Here is a 19180-nt window from a genome sequence, read left to right as displayed (position 1 = left end):
GCTTTTTAAAGAACTTATTTTAACATTTCCCTCAACAACAAATAAATCTTCCCTAACAGTAAAAGTACTTTGTGCATTAGATTTCTTCACGTCAGTATACGGGCCACAAATAGGAGTGACGTGGGCCGCGAGTTTGAGACCCCTTTTTTAATATATTAAAAAATATATTATCAAAGGGGGGTTTCAACTAGCACCCGTGCAGTCGTGGTAATGCTTTAAATCGCCCCCATTACATGTGGACTGGCAGGACTTCACGCAGTCACTGCATGGGTTTATCAGCGGAAGCCAAAACACACACATTCTCACACTGTTGCATAACTTCTTGTTCGGCGCAGAAAAAGCGTCACAGCTCTGGAGGAAACTGCATGATGCAACAGGAGTGTTTTCTGTGCGGTGTCCAGGAAACATGGCGTGATCCACGGGAACACCGCGCAGGTATTTGTCTCCCCCTGCTGTCCTGTTAAAGCATTTCAACGGTGCGTGCAGGCGGGGTAAATGAACCTTGCGTGAGCTGCAGATAATGGAATTTCAAGTCCCAACATTTAAATGTTCAACACGACAGCATCCAGTTGATGTTATTTGTGCACCGTGTGCGTGCGCAGAGTTGTTTAGAAGAAAGGATTTCTCTAACATGAACCATATGAGCATGTTTATTATAAGCTACAGGGCCTGCTGAAGTCTATTTGTGCATCTTTAGATATATTTGTGTCGTGGTTTCAGTCCATTTACTTTTACTTTTGGTATTTTCCCTGTAAAAACAATCAGCTCTGTATTGACATCTGGTTTGCATTTTATAATAATAAATAATGGAGCCGAGTAGTTGCGTGGCTTCCTGTTTCACTTCATCTTTAACCGGATCATAGCTACAAAGATATCTATGTGAAAAGCAATCCTTATAAGTTCACTGAAGTTAGTTACAATAAATCAGGTGAAATAAAAGCGTCATCTTTAAAACGCTTTATGATGTCCTACTATTTTTCTCGCCGCCGACACATTCGTGCCATTTTACAGCAAAGTAACAGGTGTAAGCAATATTAGCTAAATTCAATAGAGTATTTCTACGTCTTATCATTTTCATCCATGTTTTGATGAAATTTCTCTTCAATTCTACAGCAGCTGCTTCTAAAACGTCTGATCAAAATCCGTTGGACAAAGGCTCATTTTATTTCTGCAGTTCTGGCTCTGGACACCAGCACAGCGGACACTAAATCAAACAATCAAAATGTGACTGAAGTTTAACCCAAAGATTTTGCATTAACTTGGCCCCTCATCTGCAGAGTCTCAAAAATAACCGGACAGACTAACAATCTTAAATGTACGGCTTATTTTTAATACTGGAATGAAAATCCTTTGCTGTGAGTGACGGCCTGAACACTAAATCGCCAAATGCCGTTTGCTCCCTTGAGATGCTCTGCCAGACCTTGTTTATGAGACTCTCTGCCTTGAGTTTTGTATTTAATAACTGAAAAGCGGCTCTGTTGGGTTGAAATCAGGTGACTGACTTGGCCACTGAATAATATCCCGTGTCTTATATGAGAAGCTCTTGAGTCACTTCTGCAGTGCGCTTCAGGTCATCTGTTTGTACAGGGACACGCTGTCTGATCATTTTTGCAGCATTTTGGTGATTCTGAGCAGAACGCACAGCCCTGTGCACTTTATAATTCATCCTATTACTTCTATCAGCAGTCGCATCATCAGTAAACATCAGTGACCAGGTAACACTGGCAGCCATACATGCCACGGTTACCCCACCATGTTTTAAAGATAAAATGGAATGCTTTGGTTCATGAGCTGCTTCTCATCCCAGCTGTTTCAGATGTTTCCCTATAAAGTCTAACCCAGTCTTCCAGTTCTTGAATGTAATCAGCAATCTAAACTTTGCAAGTCCTAAAAATATTAGTATATATTTTTTTAAATAAAAGGCTTTAATTTTGAAAACACTACATTATCAATGGGGCAAACATTTTAAAAAAGTGAGTTTGTTGAATGTTTTGCCGTAGAAAATCAATAATGTGAACTTCAGCTTATGTAAAATTAAGAGCCAGGCTATTATCTATAAGAATAAGTAAGAATAAGCAAAGACTGTGTTGAAGAATAAAGGGATTCATATGAAATACTGACTTTCAAACTCTTTTGCATCATCTAGGCTAGTGTTTCTGTGTACATTTGCACATATTTTAATAAATCACTGCACCTGTTTTTTATTTCCATGCAAAGTATAAAGAAATAAGGAGTGGCTCAATACTTTTGCAAAGCACTTAAGTAAACCAGCCAAAGGTTCAGGCGTTGAAAGACTGCCAATTATTACGTAATTGATTACTGACCTGCACACCTGAAGCTGAGCTGGATCAAATTGGTAGCGCTGTGCGATACTGCAGGGCCAGTATTGCCGATACCGATACATGTAAACTATAAAGGGAGCTTATATAAATGAGAGCAGTGTGTCGTGACTTAATTATATGAATTGTTGTCATTTTTTAAAATTCTGAACACATTTTAATGACCACTAAATCACTGTTAACACAACAAAACACTCCACTGGTTTTGTTGCATTTTGAAAATTAGATGTGACCGTTAACAAAAAAAAGTTAAGACATTTATCGCACTGCATGTTTCCCCCCCAAAAAATCCAACACAATTTTAACACAATTCAGTGCTACATGCTGAACTTGGAGAATTCAGTATCGATCTCATTGTGCTAATATCGATCCCATACCGGTACTAGTGTTGGTATCGTTACTATCGATATTTGGATCGGTCTGCCCACCTCTACTAATTGGACCCCGTGTCTGTGAGGAGGGCACAAAAACCACGAGCAGCTCTTAGTTAGAAATTTGCCAGTGGAGCTGAAGGTAGGTATCACTTAGGACCAGATTAGGAGTCAGCTAATGTTTTCTTTACCCTCACGGTGTGTAATTTATTCATCTTTTTTAAGGCAGTACAGGAAGTCTGGTTGGTAGGGCCAACTGCCTTCTAAATGATGTATTGATAAGTTACTAATTTTTAAACCCTTAAAGTTGTGACCATCGACCAATTCTTAATATGGGCTTTAGAAAGAATAAATAAATATTCGAATCCAAAGGTTAATCACATTAACAGGCTGGTTGGGTGTTCAAAGGAGTAGTTCCCTCATTTGAGACCTATTTTTAAGTCCGTAAGTTTGAGGCATTTATTTTTCTCGGCTAACTTAAAGATGGTGCCTGAATAAGTTGGCCCAATTCTCAAAAATACTGAGTTAAATCTGTATGGCCCAGACATGTAATTATCCCCCCTTCTTTAAACATTTTGCCCATTGTAGTGGAAACGGCACAGGTGTTTTAACTAACGAGGGCTTAATGAATGTTCCGAGTGAGCTCTAAAGGTGGACCAACATCTACAACCACCGCTGTTTGTGCTGTTCATGCTGTGACATGGTTTTCTTTTCTCCCCCACCACCAGGTCTGTCTTTGAGGTATCTGACTTATGTGAAATAAAATCTTGAAACCCTTGTCTCTTTTACTTGGCTTTGACACGTACCATGAAGGGCACATCTAGGTGTTCAGGAATTAGCTTGACTCTGACGGTGTGTTTAAGGTTCAGGACATGTTCGGGGAAATAAATGAATAAATATCCAACACAGTGTCAGCTCCCGTATTATAAACGGAGACGTGTCCGCCTCAAAATGTAATCCCTTTTCGAATGGAACAGTGACGGGGTTCGAGGAAAGCAGCCGTATATTTGACTCATTTCTACGCTCGCCGTGTAGCGGAGACGTTACGGGTCGCTGCGAGCCAACTTCACGCGAGATTTCGCTCCTTCTGACCGATTCAACATGGCGCCGTAGGAACGTTGTTATTGTTCCGTCGCTCCTACTCGCTCTCGCAGTCAGACTAAAACTACGTAGATAAAAAAGGCCGAACGCGTCCGTGCTGGCATGAAAGGAGCAACTGGGGATAATGTTAAGATCCACCGGCTTCTTCCGAGGGATTGACTGTCCGTTTTACGCGGAGCACAGCGAGGGCCAAGGCGGCAGGAATGGGTGTAACAGACCGTACTGTCACTTCAGGCACAGCCAGCAGAGACGGCCGTCCTACGGAGCACCGGCAGATGTTAAAAAGCAGAGAGACCTTCCATCCGCACACAAAGGTGCTCGGCATTATTCTGTCAGTTACTGAATGGACTTAAATACGTGTTTGCACAGTTTGTAGGACGAGTGTGGACGTGTGGGAACTGGCAAATCACAACCAGGACACCTGGCAGACGTGTTATTGTTTATATCGTGGCAGTCGGTGGAAGTGGGGTACCTTAAAAAAATAAAACAAATCCAAGAGGTGCATTTAAGGACGTGTAAAATAACCCCAGGCAGGAAATTGCAGCAGCACACTTATTCTGATGTACTGCTATAAAATTAGAATATTGCACACACGACTGCACAAAACGAGGCGTGATAAACGGGACTGAAGCACCAGATGAGACGGTCACAGAGCTGTTAATATGAGCTCGTGTAAAGCAGTGAGAGCTAAAAATGTTATACGGTATTGGACTTGTAGCAGAAGGTGAGGCGTTCAAGACCGATTTGCTCTCCAGTAGCTGCTCTGGTCTCTACAATGTATTCAGAGACGTTAAAAACACTGTGGTACATTCTCCTCGAAGAATGGTACTCTGCACCTACTGCAGAGTCCTACTGGACTTTGTTATATTATATGGTAATAATGAGCATTTTCAAGTAAACATTTAGGTTTTAAAATGGGGAAAAAAGGAAAGCAGAAAATGTTTTTATTAAATCAGGACACGATCACATTCCCACACTTTGCTCATTCTTTCGCCTGCTCCCTGTTTCTTTTCCTCTTCCCTTCTAGCCCCGTCTTTTACCTGCGCTATTCCTCCTTTGCACATGCGCAGATCACTTTGTATCCAGTCTGCTCGACCTGAGCTGTGCCTCTCATGTACTCATTTCTAATCCTGTCCATCAGCATCTGGGCACCTTCATCTCCCAAGCCACACATCATAGCTCACTAACATCTACTCAAGCATGCACAGCTTTCACTCCTCTACCTTCATTCTTCACTGTTACACTTGTCTCCCTCTCATTCATCGTGTATTCTCTCCTGCTTCTACCGACTCTGATTCCTCTTCACTCCATAGTGTAGCTCCACCTGCTGCTTACTCTCACATCCACATTCCTGTGCAGTCCACCTTAAACCTTCCATTACAGAGCCTATGAACCTTTCTGTGCGATTTGTGTCCATGTTTAAACGTCATCTCTCGTGGTGATAGTTGTGATTATGCTCTAGTTTAACTTCATCTAGCTAACTGCATCTGATGGGAAGGACCTTATCTCGCCCTCCTTCTATCAGTCTAAAAGTGACCTCACTGTCTACAAATATTTGACTAAATAAGGCAACAATCTGTTTCACAGATTGAGTGAGTGGCCTGTAAATTATTGCAGGAACACTGAATTTTCTACATACAGGGACAGAGAAACAGCTGCAGTGTGAATGCATCACTTTCTGGTTAATATTTGATGTGCTTAACAAGTTGGTTGTATCCGGTCATTTCTATTTAAAATGCACACAGTAAATGATCACTTTTATTCTTCCCTCCAGATCAAGGCTACGATCCCTTCAATCCTGAAGTAGTGAGACCACAGGAGCAGCAGAATGGCAAGCCGGCCGCCTCGGGCGACATCAGTGGCGCTTTGGAGCTGGTCAACAAGGCCATCGAGGAGGTCCGCAGTGAGGTGGAGCGGGAGAAGAGGAAGCTCTCTCGGATTGGGGACGAACCATACAATCCCAGCGAGAACGCCAGCTTGTCTTCGTGCAAGACGGATACGAGTAAAGCGGCGGGTTCGCACTTGGCCTATGATCCCGGGAGTTATCAGATCACATCAGGAGGGTATAATCCCACCCCTGGCTGCAGCAAGTACACCCTGGATTCAGACAATCAGGGGCACAACAGCAACTCTATGGAATACGTTCCCATGTCGCTGAAAAGGCCTTTGTCTCGGACACACTCGCACCAACCTCCTTCTCCTCCTCCTAGCCCAAAGCGTTCGAATAGCACGTCCTCTTCAAAGTGCAAGTACACTGTGGATAATTCTAGGCCATCCACGGACATGGAGTACGACCCGCTGTCCAACTACTCGGCTGGAATCGCCGTGAAAAACAAGAGGAGCGAGGGCGCTCGGCCCGTCAGGACGGAAGGCAGCAAGGCACACAAGCTGTCGGGCTCGGAGTTGTCCGATGAGGACTATGTCGTAGCTGCAAAAAAGCCACGGCAGCAAACCGTAGACACAAAAAAGTACACCTTCTCTGACTCTGACGGGGAGAGCTCTGGGGCGGAGTATCGCCCCACCTCGCTTAGCAATCTGCAGCAGAGAAAAGCCGCCCACGGTTCAGACTCTTTTGGGAAGGGGAAAAAAGGGAGTGGTGAAAGTTTGCTAAACGCACTGATGCAGAGGAATAAGCAGGACTCTGACATCCAGGAAAATATTAAAAGAAAGGACAGCCCAGAGAAAAAGAAGAAAGAGGGAGGTCAGACTAGTCAGGAGAAAAGTAGCAAAACTGAGAAACTACATAAACTCGAAAAGGGAGCAAACAAATCATCCAGTAGTAAGAGTAGCATCAGCAGCAGCAGTAAAGACAGAGGGTCGATAAAAAGCTCAAACCAGGATTCGGCGAAAAAGGAGAACAGGAGTCACGACAAGAAGGATGACAGGAAGAACACAGTGAAGGTTAAGATGTCGGATAAAATTCGCAAGGAAAGCAGGGACGAAAAGAAGAGTGACACCAAGTTGAAAACTTTGGATAAAGTGAAAACGGACTCAAGCAAGCAAGATAAACATGCAGAAAACGGCACGAGGGAAAGCAAGAAGCCCAAAACATCAGACAAGGAAAAGGAACAGAGCAAATATAAAGAGCATCCCCACAAAAACGGGAAGCTCGATGGTATTAGAAGAGAAAAAGATGCGAAAAAAGTCAGCAAAAGCAGTTCTAGCAGCAGTAAAGCGAGCCCATCGAACAGCAAAGATAAAGCGAAGCAAAGCATTGGTGCTTCGAGCGTAAAGAGACAGAGTTTGAGTCTGAGCCACGCCGATCTGTTTGGAGACGAGAGTCCGGACGAGGCCGAGCGGATGGAGGCGGACTACGACGATGAAGCCGAGGAAGTCCTGGTGAGGAAATCTGCCGACGCCTTAAAGAGGACTCGTCTGAACAAGAGGAAAGCGTCGGAGCTGACTCCGTCCTCCTCGGAGGACGAGGGCGACCGCGACGTGGACTGCAGCAGGGCGGGCAGGGACGAGGTTGACGGCGTCAGATTTGACCTGTCCGGTTTCCAGGACGATCTGGACTTTGACTCAGATCCCATGGAGGAGTGTTTGAGGATCTTCAATGAATCCAAAGACGTGAAGAAGGAAGACAAAGGAAGACAGGCCAAACAGGTGCTGATGTCTGTCACGCTTTAGCCGTTTCCTTTTTTTTTTTGCTAATGAATTTGCTTTGATTTCAATAGAAATGTCGTGTTGTGCCCTCTCAGCAGCACTCTAGGGACTCAGAGGAGGAGAAAAGCACAGACAGCACTTTAACCACTCTCTTCCCTGGTCAGAAGAAGAGAGTCTCCCATTTTGTTGCCAAAGGAAATGTAAGTTTCTTCCAGTTCTTTGGTTTTTTTCCCCGTCCTACAATCTCACGGTCAGGACTGGCAGCCGGTGTCTCCAAGGTTGCTCGTTATATAAAGACTGAGTTTTATGCACAGTGTCGTTTCTCCAAACACAGCACGTGTCACACAGAACTACAGTTAATCAACTTACTGCCTGCAGGCTTAGTTTAATGCTCATCTTTGATTGGGATATGGAGAATTAGCACGGATTACAGTGTGTAACCTTTTTCTACCCGGCTTTTCTTGCTGACGAGTCCAAGGAGACATCTTTAAACGTCTTTAATCAAAACCCTGAAATTTTACTATCATCCGCTGTAAGAAGAAATATAACAAAAACAAGGTAAAAGCTATAAAGCTTTCAATTTACATGTCCCTAAACTAAATAACTACTTTTATAACATTTAAGTAGAGTACTGGCAGTTGAATAGTGCCTCTAGCTGTTCCTATAACACCAATAATATTTGCATACTAAACAATAGGTTTTTTTTATGAGGGGTTAGATTCAATAGAAACACTACAGTAGAAATAAAAACACCCGGTAGAAGTTTGACACCGCGAGGAAGCTACAGGAGGAGGAGGAACTGGAGTTTCAGGGTTTCTTTGGCTGAGGAGGAGTTTGTCGTTCACACTTCTGTTGTCTCTGTTCTTTAAACGCCGGAGTCACGGGGAGGCCAGGCAGCAGACCTCGCCGTGACTCTGTGTTGTTTCAGTGCAAGTGTAAGTTCAGGAAACGCGGCGGATGAGGAAGTAAAGAGCGAGAAGGCGATGTGAAATTATTGGAATCTGAGGCCGTGGGGGCTTTCCGCTCATGATTTGTCAGTAGTTAGCCATTAACTGCTCGACTGGGCGTTTCCATACCTGTGGTGACAAAATTAAACCAAAATTTAGTATTTTCAGGTTTTTTTAATCTCAGAAATAAATTAGGCTTACGCGTGGCAGCCTGTAAGCTGCTGGACCTCTAACTCACAGTTTCATAGAGGAGCTGCCTCCAGACTGACCCGTAATAGTTTGTGTTGTATGTACGCTTCCAACTCAATTCCGGTCACATTTCCCATATTAACGTCAGCACCTTCATTTTTAGATAAAACTTCCTGTTGTCATTTTTCAGACCGATGCACCTTCCAGGACTGCGGTGCGGCCGTATAAGAGACCCACGGCCCAGGAGATCTGCTACCAGCGTATGCAGATGGCCCAACAGCAAGCTGCTCAGCTCTCTGCTTCGGTCAAAGCAGCATCGCAGGCCTCAAGCCCCAGCTTCTCTGGAGAGAGGAAGAGAATAGCGCACCGTCCTAACCCTCAGATAGCATCCTCCAAAACAAGTACGAGTGGCTCGGTTTTCTTTGCCGAGAGGCAGAAATGCCAAAGTCTAGACTTTTAAACGCTGATGTTACATGTGTGTCTTTCTGATTTAGGTCCCACAGACACTAAACATGCTGCAGGTCGCATGTTATCCCCCAGTCAGGCCCTTCAGAGTGTCAAAGCTCAGACCACAGTCGGTATTTTGTCCAAGACCTCGTCTACCGTCACGCAGAAGAGGGTGGCGCATACACCCACCCTGAAGGTATCCCGAGCTTCCTGCAACCTGATGTGTCGGATAGTTTGTGCACATGGCTTGAAGTCATTGTTCTCTCTCCCTTTTGACCTTTTCAGAGTACTTCAATGAGGCGTCCTGTCATCCCCACCGAGTTCGGGGCCAAAGTTCCCACCAACATCCGCCAGCGCTACCTCAACACTTTCATTGATGAATGCGTCAAGTTTTGCCCATCGGAGGACGGCGCCTTCCAAATGGCACGAACGGCACATTTGAAAGTTGCAGCCTAGGCTGTTTTTGTTTTGTATGAACCATAGATGGTGAAAAACATGGACGTAGCTACAAACTTGCATTCTATCTAAAGACCACCAGATGGTGATAGCTGTGGTCCTGTAGAAGCCAGTGGGGGAAACGGCTCGCCGTTTGACCTCTGTGAACACTTGTGTGTTGATTTTATGGGCTCAGTCACTCATATCATGTTAAATATAAAATTAGGTCTATTTTCAAATCGTGATCGTATTGTGTATGAAAATGGAGAGGTGCCTCTTGTACGAAACCACACGCTCATTGTCTCTGCATCACACTTGGTTTTTGACACCAAGGTGGCGTTGGCGGAGAAACGGTCTGTACGAGGCTTTAAAATGGGACTTGAGAAACTGCAAACGTCGCGGTAGCTACGTCAGTCTTTTCTGCCCTCTATGGTTCTGATGGTGGATAAAAACCGTCGATGTGCTGCAGCGGTGTAAGCGGAAAATCTCGTTACAGGCCCTCGATGAGGAGAAGCTGGTGTACGAGCGCAGTAGCAGTAAGAACATCTACCTCAATGTAGCTGTCAACACGCTAAAGAAGCTCCGGAGCAAAAGCAGCGCCAGTCCGTCTCCCGTCACCAGTAGGTCACCTCGCCCGGGTTTCCCATACACGTTACAGTGGAGCTCTTTACATTCAGTGTTTTTTGTGTTTTCCCCACAGAGGACCCGGGGTCAGCAGCTAAAAGGAAGCCACAGTCCCACGAAGAAGTTCTGGGAGGTCGTCTTGCTGCCACAACCAGCTTCACTGTAAACAGGATGGGTAAACAGCAGGAGGAGAAACTCATCGGTGAGAGGACGAGTCCGATTTCACGCCTCTCTTCCTCTGGCATTGTTAGGAACGTTTCCTTTCTCCTTTTGGTTTCCTTCTGCAGATTAAACATCTGATAAAGTGAAAAGTGCAGGACAGAGAGAAGCTGAAAGAATCTTTGTGTCAAGCACAGACTTTTTACTTGTTGAGGCGCTTTTACTTTAACAGTGAAGCTGTTCAGATGGTCTTGTGACAACCACCAGGGTCCTGTTTACCGCCAACTACCTGCCCCGTGACCCGACGTCAAAGGCAGACTTTATCTAAAGGGATCATTCACTGATCAGCAGCAACTAATAAATCCTCTGATATGTTTATAGAGCAGTAGGTAATTCAATCAGCTGTGGAAATAATAATAATTAGATGTAACCTCAGATCGTCTGAGCTCATCTCGACTTGAGCAGAAGAATAGCAGTCACATTCGACGACTGCAGTCGTCGTCCAGTTTTCAGCGTGTGTACAAAGACGTCATGTAGGTGTGTGCGTCTCCCTGCAGGAGCTACACTGTACAGGAAGATGAAGGCGTACCTGATGACAGAGGAGCAGCTCCAGGAGCACGGATACCCGAGGCCGAACCCCGAGGCCGCCGGCAGGGCCGTCATTTACAACCAGCCTGAGAAGAAGGCGGTCGCAGACCGTGAGTGACGCTCCTGCTCCTCCCTTAATCGCTGTTAAACTGTGACTTCATGTTAACAGCAATATGAACGCGATCTGTTTTTCTGCAGCGTTTACCAAGATATGCTGTCGATGCGGCGCAGAGTATAAGGTCAACGTCAACGGCAGCTGCGTGCGGAGGGAGGAATGCAGCTTTCACTGGGGACGTTTGCGACGACACAAAGGTGCGTTTGCTTTATTCACCAGAAGAGCTTCCCCATCAGTCTCCCATTTGTCACCTCAGCCATCTTTGCCTTTCCCTTCTGCTTTTCATTTACTTTCTTTCATTTATTCTTTTATCTGCTCCTGTCTGTCTCCTCTCTTCAAGTTGCTGGAGGCTGGGAGACCAACTACAGCTGCTGTGCTGCAGCTGTGGGCGCTCCAGGCTGCCAAACGGCCAAGGTACCCTTAAAAGAAAGCACTACATAAAAGAACAGCAAAGACACAAATATACATGTATTAATACACTGTGTATTTAATACAACATTGTAAAGACTATACGTAGCTTTTTGGACCTTTCTTCATTCTTTTGGCAGAATTGCTCCATCTCATACAGGTTGGAGTGGGAGCACTGGTTTTCTGCCATTTCCAGTTCCTTCTACAGATGCTTGATTGGTCCTGAGCTGGGAAACTCTTGTGGTTTCTTGCTGGTGTGTTTCAGGTGTCTTGTTGAAGTTTAAGTTTCTTCTTCTGGGCCTGAAATCCTCACTCAGATACTCTGTAGCTTCCTGCGTCCACCTTCACGCCTATTCTGGCTCACCTCTCAGTCCCCTTTGCAGGAAAACATCACTTTTGTGCGATACTGTAGCAACTGTATTCATGAACTGATGCTAGGCGCTCTGCTTCATCAACTTACGCCTTTGGGAACTTTAACAAAATAGATCAGCCTTTGTTTCAGACCACAGGACTTTTTCTTCTTATGGCCTGAGTCGCCTTCATCGAGCTGCCTTTCAGCCACTCGCAGTGGGCTGTTCAGGCTGTTCAGGCTGTTCAGGCTGTTCTGTGTCTTCACTGTGAGAAGTGTTTGCTCTGATTTTTCCTGTGGAGCTGTGAACAAGACATTTCGTCCCACATTAGTTGGTTTGGTTTTGCGGACAGATCCAGGAGGACCGTTAACGTTTCCCATCTTTATCTTTTTAATGCTGCAGAGATTTTCTTCACATCCTCACATCTGTGCTTTGACACAATCTTGTCTCACAGGTCTGACGATAACAGCAATCAGGCATAACATTATGATCGTCTCTTCATCGTGGCTCCGCTTAATTTAGGGAGCAGTGAGCATGTTGTTATGTTAGAAGCAGGAAAAATGTGGAAGTGTAAAGATGTGAGTTTGACGGGGGCTGATGACTGGGTCAGAGCATCTCCAAACTGCAGCTCTTGTGGGTGTTTTGGGTCTGCAGGAGTCGGCTTCTATCAAAGGTGGTCCGAGGAAGGAACAGCGGTGAACCAGCGACAGGGTGATTGATGTATGTGGGGACTGAAAGCCGGCCCGTGTGGTCTGACTAACTCACAACTTACGTGACTTTAAAGGATCTGTTGCTAACATCTTGCTCTGAAACATCGTAAACCTGACAGCTAAAAACGGTTTGAAGTAACAAAGCGTGCATAGATATTTATAAAGTGCAGGTATGAAACACCTGATAAAAAGAGCAGGAGTGCAGATTCAGTTTCTTTGTTTTTCCGTCTGAATGTCAGTAAAGTTTTCACCCTTTGACACAAAGACAAATTCCTCGTTTGTGTCTAAACTCGGCTGTAACTGTGAGAAATAACGAGGAAGCAGCAAAGTGCCAGTCGTGATAAGAACGGTTTATGGTCAGTGGTGCAAAGAATCCTGCACATTACACGTCTCCTGCTGATGACCTTTCCGTGACCTAAACGCAAACTCGTAAGGTCGAGAAAAGACGAGAAGATAGATTTCTTGCTGATGTTGTTCATAATCTCCTCACAAAAAAGTACCTGATAACACGCCGACAGACGTGTTCGATGTGAGTCTGCTTTGGTAAAACTACAACTTCCTGGAGATGGACTACAAAAAGTGCATCTTAGATAGGCGGGAAAGTACAACTTCATTACCGAGGTTGGAGTTTTAAAGAGAAATGAATATGCCGTTGACAGTCGGAGCAGCTGTTCATCCTGCGCCCTGCTGCGACTCCGGCCTTCATTAAGGCTTCTCTGCGATGCTCCAGCTTTTTAACTGACGACATAAATCATACAACTTACTTTGATTATTTTAGTACAGCCCATAATCTTGATTTATTAAGCCTCACCCAAGGCAACAACTTCATAAGACGCTGATTTTATTAAAGCAGCGTCGTGTTCAGAGTTCAGCTGTGGGTTAGACGTCGGTTCAGAGGTCACCAGCAGCGTGAGATGGACACGAGTCACTCATTGTTTCAGTTGATGTGTTTAATCACAGCAGGGCGCTGCATCGATTTGGCCTGCGGGACGGAAGCACCGAAGCCACGTTGCTTAATATTTTGAGAATTCAACCAGATCTCATTACGGCTGCAGTGCAGCTGCTTCCAGGTCGTTTCACTCAGAGGCTTTTGTATTGCAATCAGCTTATCAGCTCGTCCTGCTCTTATCTAGCAATGGATTAGCAAGAGTTAATAAAAAGCCAGCACACTTGGGGACTGAGCTGCTCTTTGTAGAGGTTGAATTGACCTTTTTAATACTTTATGTTACATGTGTCCCTATTTATTTACATTTACACCTTATATATTGACCCTGCAGTACAATAATGGTTCATTTTTCATCTTTTACTAAGTACCGTAAATCCCGGACTACAGAGCGCACCTGATTAAAAGCCACATGCTCTAATTGTAGAAAGAAAATCAATTCTGTACTTGTACAGGCCGCACCGGATAGTAAGCCGTATGTGTTTCACTTGTAACATGAGATATTTACACAGAAATATTACACGTGAGCATTTTTAACGTTTAATTTAATCCGTAAGGTAACATAAACGTTATGGTAAGATACAAAAATACATACTGCAAATGCTTTTTTCCCTCGAACAGCGCCTGTAACACGGCTACCTGTAAGTATACGTACGTATCAGTAACACACAAATTACGTTGCTTATGGTTTTTTACGGAACAGTGCACAAACAACATTACAACGACTCTTAACAACCGGTAAAAATATAGACCGTATATATTCTACTTATCAATTTTATTGGTCTACTGTTACCAGGCAAAATGTTTTTGGCCGCATGAAAAAAAATATGCATTAGCCGCACGTCAGTATAAGCCGCAGTGTTCAGTGTGGGAAAAAGTAGCGGCTTATGACCCGAGAACTCCGGTATATCAGACCTAAAACGGTTCCTGTCCCCACAGCAACACGTTCAGGACGGGCGTAAAGAATCACTGGACGGCTTCGTGTCGACCTTCAGCAAACTTCTGCCTCCAGATGGAAACGGAGGGGTGTTTGCTCTGGACTGTGAGATGGTGAGTTCACCACCATCTTCAGTTTTGTGTGTTTTTATTTTTATAGTTCATTTATTGAGTTTATCGTTGATTTATACATCGTGTCACCTGTGAAAACTTGGCAAATAATGAGCTTTTATGCTTTTTTTGTTACTTATATGTTTGAAATAAAGATTTTGTTTAGCAAAGAGAGTCTCTTGTGTAGAAATAAGAGCCGGTACTTTTTGTTTCTTGTTATTTATTCATTTTTTCCCTCACCTGTGGAAACAGTGCTACACAAAGCAGGGCCTGGAGCTGACCAGGGTGACGGTCATCGACTCGGAGATGAAAGTCATCTACGACACGTTTGTGAAACCTGAAAGCAAAGTGGTAGACTACAACACGCGGTGAGTCCTCTCTGTTCGTCCCCGTAACCCGACAATAAATCAGCCGGCTGTTGCTGCTTAATTAAACCAACAGTGGGGAAAAACGTTTCTGATTTTGATCTTCTTTGTGACTCACAGGTTTTCGGGTGTAACGGCGGAGGATCTGGAGAGCGCCGCCATCACCCTGAGAGACGTTCAGGCCGTGCTGCTCTCCATGTTCAGCGCTGAATCCATCCTGATAGGACACAGCCTGGAGAGCGACCTCCTCGCTCTGAAAGTGAGTCGCTTCTTCACTTTTGGATGAAGAAGATGTAAAGCAGTTTCATTTTCCTTTATTCCCCCTCAGCCGTCCACCCAGCTGTGTGAGTTTCCTGAAAGTCTTGTGAATACGATAACTCGAACAGGATTTTATATCGTGAGTGCATCTGCTTGGGGGCTGAGGTGTAGCGCTGGTGGATGATGTCCTTCCTACTTAAAATGTATTAACTTAACCCCACGAGGTTTACCAAATGGTCACTGCAGTGAGTTTTTTAAAAGCTTTGATGTAACTGTGTGGGTGCTTTCCTCTGGATTGCAGCTCATCCACAGCTCGGTTGTAGACACGGCCATCGTGTTTCCTCACCGCCTTGGTTTGCCCTACAAGCGTGCCTTGAAGAACTTGATGGCCGATCACCTCAAACGCATCATCCAGGACAACGGTGAGAGCGATGTCGTTGATTTATTTGTAATTCATCATAAAAACGGAGCACTGCAAACACCCGTGTTTCTCAGCAGCATCTAAACTGATCCGTGTGGAAAATGACACGAATTTTGTTTGAATTGTTCCGATTTAGTTTGGAAGTTTTTGGAAAATTAGGAATGGGGGTGGAGCCTGTGAGGGCTGTGATGGGCACGGCGTCACACACAGTGTGTCAGGATGAAAAGAGTAAATTACTGTTAAACCTTTAGGGGAGGATGGCTCTTCTGACTGATGCTGCTTCAGGCATTTTATGCAGTGGGCGAAATAATAGTTAAATGATTAAATTATAACAGGAGTTTGATGGGAATGTAGTAAACCTGGAGGGTCCAATAAAATGAAACTGAGCAGCTATAAATTTAAACTCATGAGCGTTGGGTGGAAGCTCATCTCACACAAGTTTTAATTCTGCTGGTGAAGAAGACTAAGTGCTGTCCGAACACAAGGGTCTAATTGATGTGACTGCAGTGTGACCGTGTCACCAGCAGATGTCGCTGCAGAAGCCCGAGTGTTTGGGGAGAAGTCTGTGTTTTTGACCTGAAATACAAACGTCTGTCTACGATGTGAAGCTTCAGGAACAGCTTCACGTCCTCAGTCATCCAGGTCACGGTGGCAAGAAAGCATCTGGACTTTTTTGGTTGCTAAAGGCTTTTCAGCAAAGAGGCTTCTTCATGTCTGAACACTTGGTGCTCACAAACCAAAAAGAAGTCTAGTTGCCTTCATTTCAAGTACTCAAGACTCTTATTTGTCCACTGTGAGCGACCATCTTTGAACAGAGGGCGGGGCTTATGACACCAACTGTCTGCCATCTATAATCCAGTTTTGAGATCCTTCCCAGACGCCTTAACGCCCACTCACATCCTGGGCCCTTTGACCTCAGGAAGTCACATGATAGGGTGGGGCTAGGCTTCCCAATGGGTTCACCTGAAACCTGCTGATTGTGACCCACACCTGTTTTCACACCTTAGCTCGTGTGATTAGGTAGAGGATCATTAGGGGGTTCATGACCCTCCTGGGGGGGGACACTCCCATTGGGCTTAAATCTGTGACTCTCCACCAGTTGACCCTAGAACTGAAGAAGCTTCTCGGATGAGAGGTGAAACGTCTTCAAGCAAATTAAAGAAGTCCAGACGCTTTTCTTTCCAAGCTGCTTAGACTAGGATGACCTGGATGACTGAGAACCTTCACAGAGACTCTTATTTTTGCTTTTCTTCTCCCAGATTTTCATCCTGCCCTTCAGTCAGCCACACTGTGGATTGATAGAGACTCTTTGGGAGAGCTGCTTAAAGCGGATTATTCTACTTATTAAAATCATTTTACGTGTGTTGACAAGTACTGATCCACATGAGAGCTCTGTGGCTCGCTCTTTGCCTCCGCTAGCTTCAATGATGGGAAACGTGAACAAATGGGGTTCAAAAGGAAGACGATGTTACTTCTTTGTTTGTAACTTGTGCGTGTCTTTTCAGTGGAGGGCCACGATTCGAGCGAAGATGCAACTGCCTGCATGGAGCTGATGATCTGGAAGATCAAGGAAGACGCAAAAGTCAAAAGATGACCTCTGACCCCTCTGCTCTGTGTTCTTCAGTATGATTTCCTGCTTTCATGCTGGTTGCAGGCGGACAGAAGTTCAGGAGGAATGCACTTGCTCTCACTAAGAACCTGTGGTCAGAGGATCGGGGGGGCGGGGGGGTTGGTTGAACAGAGTTTGACATTTTAATCAGTGAAAGTCTGAGAGGAGCTCGGTGATGATGCTGAGAGGAGCTCGGTGATGATGCTGAGAGGAGCTCGGTGATGATGCTGAGAGGAGCTCGATGTTGACGCTGTCTACTGTGTTTGAGATGAGAGCTGTCAGCCCCCCTCAAAGCAATAGGAGCCTCAGTTAACCATGTTTTCATTCGCTGATTTTTACTTCAGTTCTAAATAATGTAAGTTAACACATATTTCTGTTTAAGGCCTCAAACCTACTCATAATTAAAACCGCTCCACGGGAGAACTAGTTAGAAAGTCGGGTCATTGTCCACTGAACGTTAGGAATTATTATGATATTCATGGCAGGCTGTACCTTCGGCCTAAATTGCACTATAGAAATGCTCTTGTTGTTTAGGGCCCAAGTCTGAGTACCTCATGTGTGTCGTAATGAACGATGTGTTACTTGTTCTTAGTTACATTTAGGTGCTTTCATCTCTTAGCCGTGTAAATGGGCTTCTTTCCGTCGCACATAGTTTCCTCTCGCTGGCGCTGTTTATACGGCGTTTCTAACAGAGATCATTTTGTCGGTTGCCTCTCAAACCTGAGAAATACTTGATCGTGTCGGAGGGCAGAAAACAAAATAAAGTCTGCCTGTTTGGTTTGGTGTAGCTGAAGGATTCTGTCTGTGTTTTACTGTCCAGACACAATACTCACTATATCCACCGCTGTCTCTGCATGAAGTAGAACCACAGGAATAGTCGTGCCAGCAGGTATGACTTTGTTTTTCCTCCGTAAAATGACTAAATGATGTTCGGCGTTGTTGAACTAAGCCTTGGTTGTTAACGGCAAACAAATCTCCGTTTAGCATCAGCTAACCTGTGCTGTTTATGTTGGAAATGACTGAAAAACTACCAGTGCTGTAAATAAGCAGTTTTCCTTTTGTATTCATTTTTTGTTTGTTTGTTTTGTGGTTTATCTTTTTCTATTAAAATCTATTAGTTTAAACTAAATGTTGCTCTGATTTCTGGCTCCATGCACACCCGTACACCTGCCCGTCAGGGGCGGATCTAGAAGGGTGGCATGGGGTGGCAAGTGCCACCCTAAAATGATCCCTTGCTACCCCAAGTGCCACCCCAGTTTTGCATATGACAGCGTTGTTTATTAAAATAAGATAGCATTAACAGTTTGAGCGTAGTTACAGTCAACAGTGAATATAAATGCTAAAACTGAATATATTGCATAGTGTTCCCCCCCCTCCACCATTAACAAATGGTTCAGCCCATAGCAGGACGGCTTTTTTTCTTGTTATCAGCAGCAAGCGATGCTCATGATTGTGCCAGAGCACATTTTGAACAACACCATGGGAATTTCGGATTTTGCACAGGTGGTTGGATGTTACACTCTGGAAATGGAAGGAAAGTGAGTGTTATTAACCCTCTGTGGTCCACGGACACGCTGCACCTCCAAATCACATGACTATTTTAAGATGACATAGCAACAAGCTGCAGCCACGCTGAGTCTCTTTTTCAGCCCACATTGAAAGTTTGGACTTAAAAGTTCTTACATTTTAATTACAGGCCAGTAAATCCAGAGTTATGATAATATATATAAGCCACGCTTTTTTCTAAATACTGTCGTCACGTTTTTGTGTGTGTGTGTTTTAAGCGTTTTCTAAGGACAGCGCGAAAACAGTAAAGGAAGGGGAAAAAAGCCACCTCTTTGCTATCGGTGGAAAAATGCACCATGTCGACCAATTAAAAAAAAAAAAAAAAGTCAACATGTGGGATTTTGTTGTTTAGGAAGAGGGGAGAGTTTTGGGAGTGACGGTAACGGCAGCGAGACAGAGCCAGCGAGTGAGAGAGAGAGAGTTTTTAGATGTGGGAGATTTGTGACGTTTAGTGTGGAGTGTATACTTAGTGTGTTGTGTTGTCTTGTGTAGCTGTTCTGTTGTGTAGTCGTTGTTTTGTTGTGTGTGTCAGTGAGGGCACTAATGAATGTCACTAAGGCACATTTGCAACGTAAACACTGT

The 19180-nt window shown here is 44.6% G+C and overlaps 1 protein-coding gene across 2 annotated transcripts; it reads left to right on the top strand.

The window, feature by feature from the left end:
• Positions 1-3720: 3720 nt before the first annotated feature.
• Positions 3721-18161, top strand: rexo1 (REX1, RNA exonuclease 1 homolog). Of its 2 annotated transcripts, none has more exons than XM_031758646.2 (16): positions 3721-4125; positions 5586-7417; positions 7516-7617; positions 8744-8954; positions 9048-9196; positions 9286-9423; positions 9932-10055; positions 10136-10261; positions 10776-10916; positions 11005-11118; positions 11262-11335; positions 14272-14382; positions 14632-14747; positions 14865-15003; positions 15304-15424; positions 16929-18161. In XM_031758646.2, exons 1-16 carry the CDS (start codon positions 3936-3938, stop codon positions 17015-17017), a joined length of 3777 nt encoding a protein of 1258 aa, XP_031614506.1. In that variant the 5' UTR covers positions 3721-3935; the 3' UTR covers positions 17018-18161. The 2 variants fall into 2 exon arrangements, with proteins under 2 accessions (XP_031614506.1, XP_031614505.1); XM_031758645.2 differs by having other exon boundaries at positions 3723-4125; positions 7513-7617.
• The last annotated feature ends 1019 nt before the right edge of the window (positions 18162-19180 follow it).

This window comes from Oreochromis aureus, linkage group 17 (assembly GCF_013358895.1).
Source record: "Oreochromis aureus strain Israel breed Guangdong linkage group 17, ZZ_aureus, whole genome shotgun sequence".
Classification (NCBI taxonomy): Eukaryota; Metazoa; Chordata; class Actinopteri; order Cichliformes; family Cichlidae; genus Oreochromis; species Oreochromis aureus.
Note: the sequence above shows the minus strand (reverse complement) of the source record. Positions and strands in the feature narration are given on the sequence as shown.

What these genes read in the sequence shown, in the direction of transcription:
- rexo1 (XM_031758645.2), top strand. Translation starts at nt 3,936, where the DNA reads ATGTTAAGATCCACCGGCTTCTTCCGAGGGATTGACTGTCCGTTTTAC. An exon ending in CCTTCCATCCGCACACAAAG is followed by an intron (nt 4,126 to 5,585) that starts GTGCTCGGCATT and finishes TCTTCCCTCCAG; the next exon opens with ATCAAGGCTACGATCCCTTC. An exon ending in AGGACGGCGCCTTCCAAATG is followed by an intron (nt 9,424 to 9,931) that starts GCACGAACGGCA and finishes ATCTCGTTACAG; the next exon opens with GCCCTCGATGAGGAGAAGCT.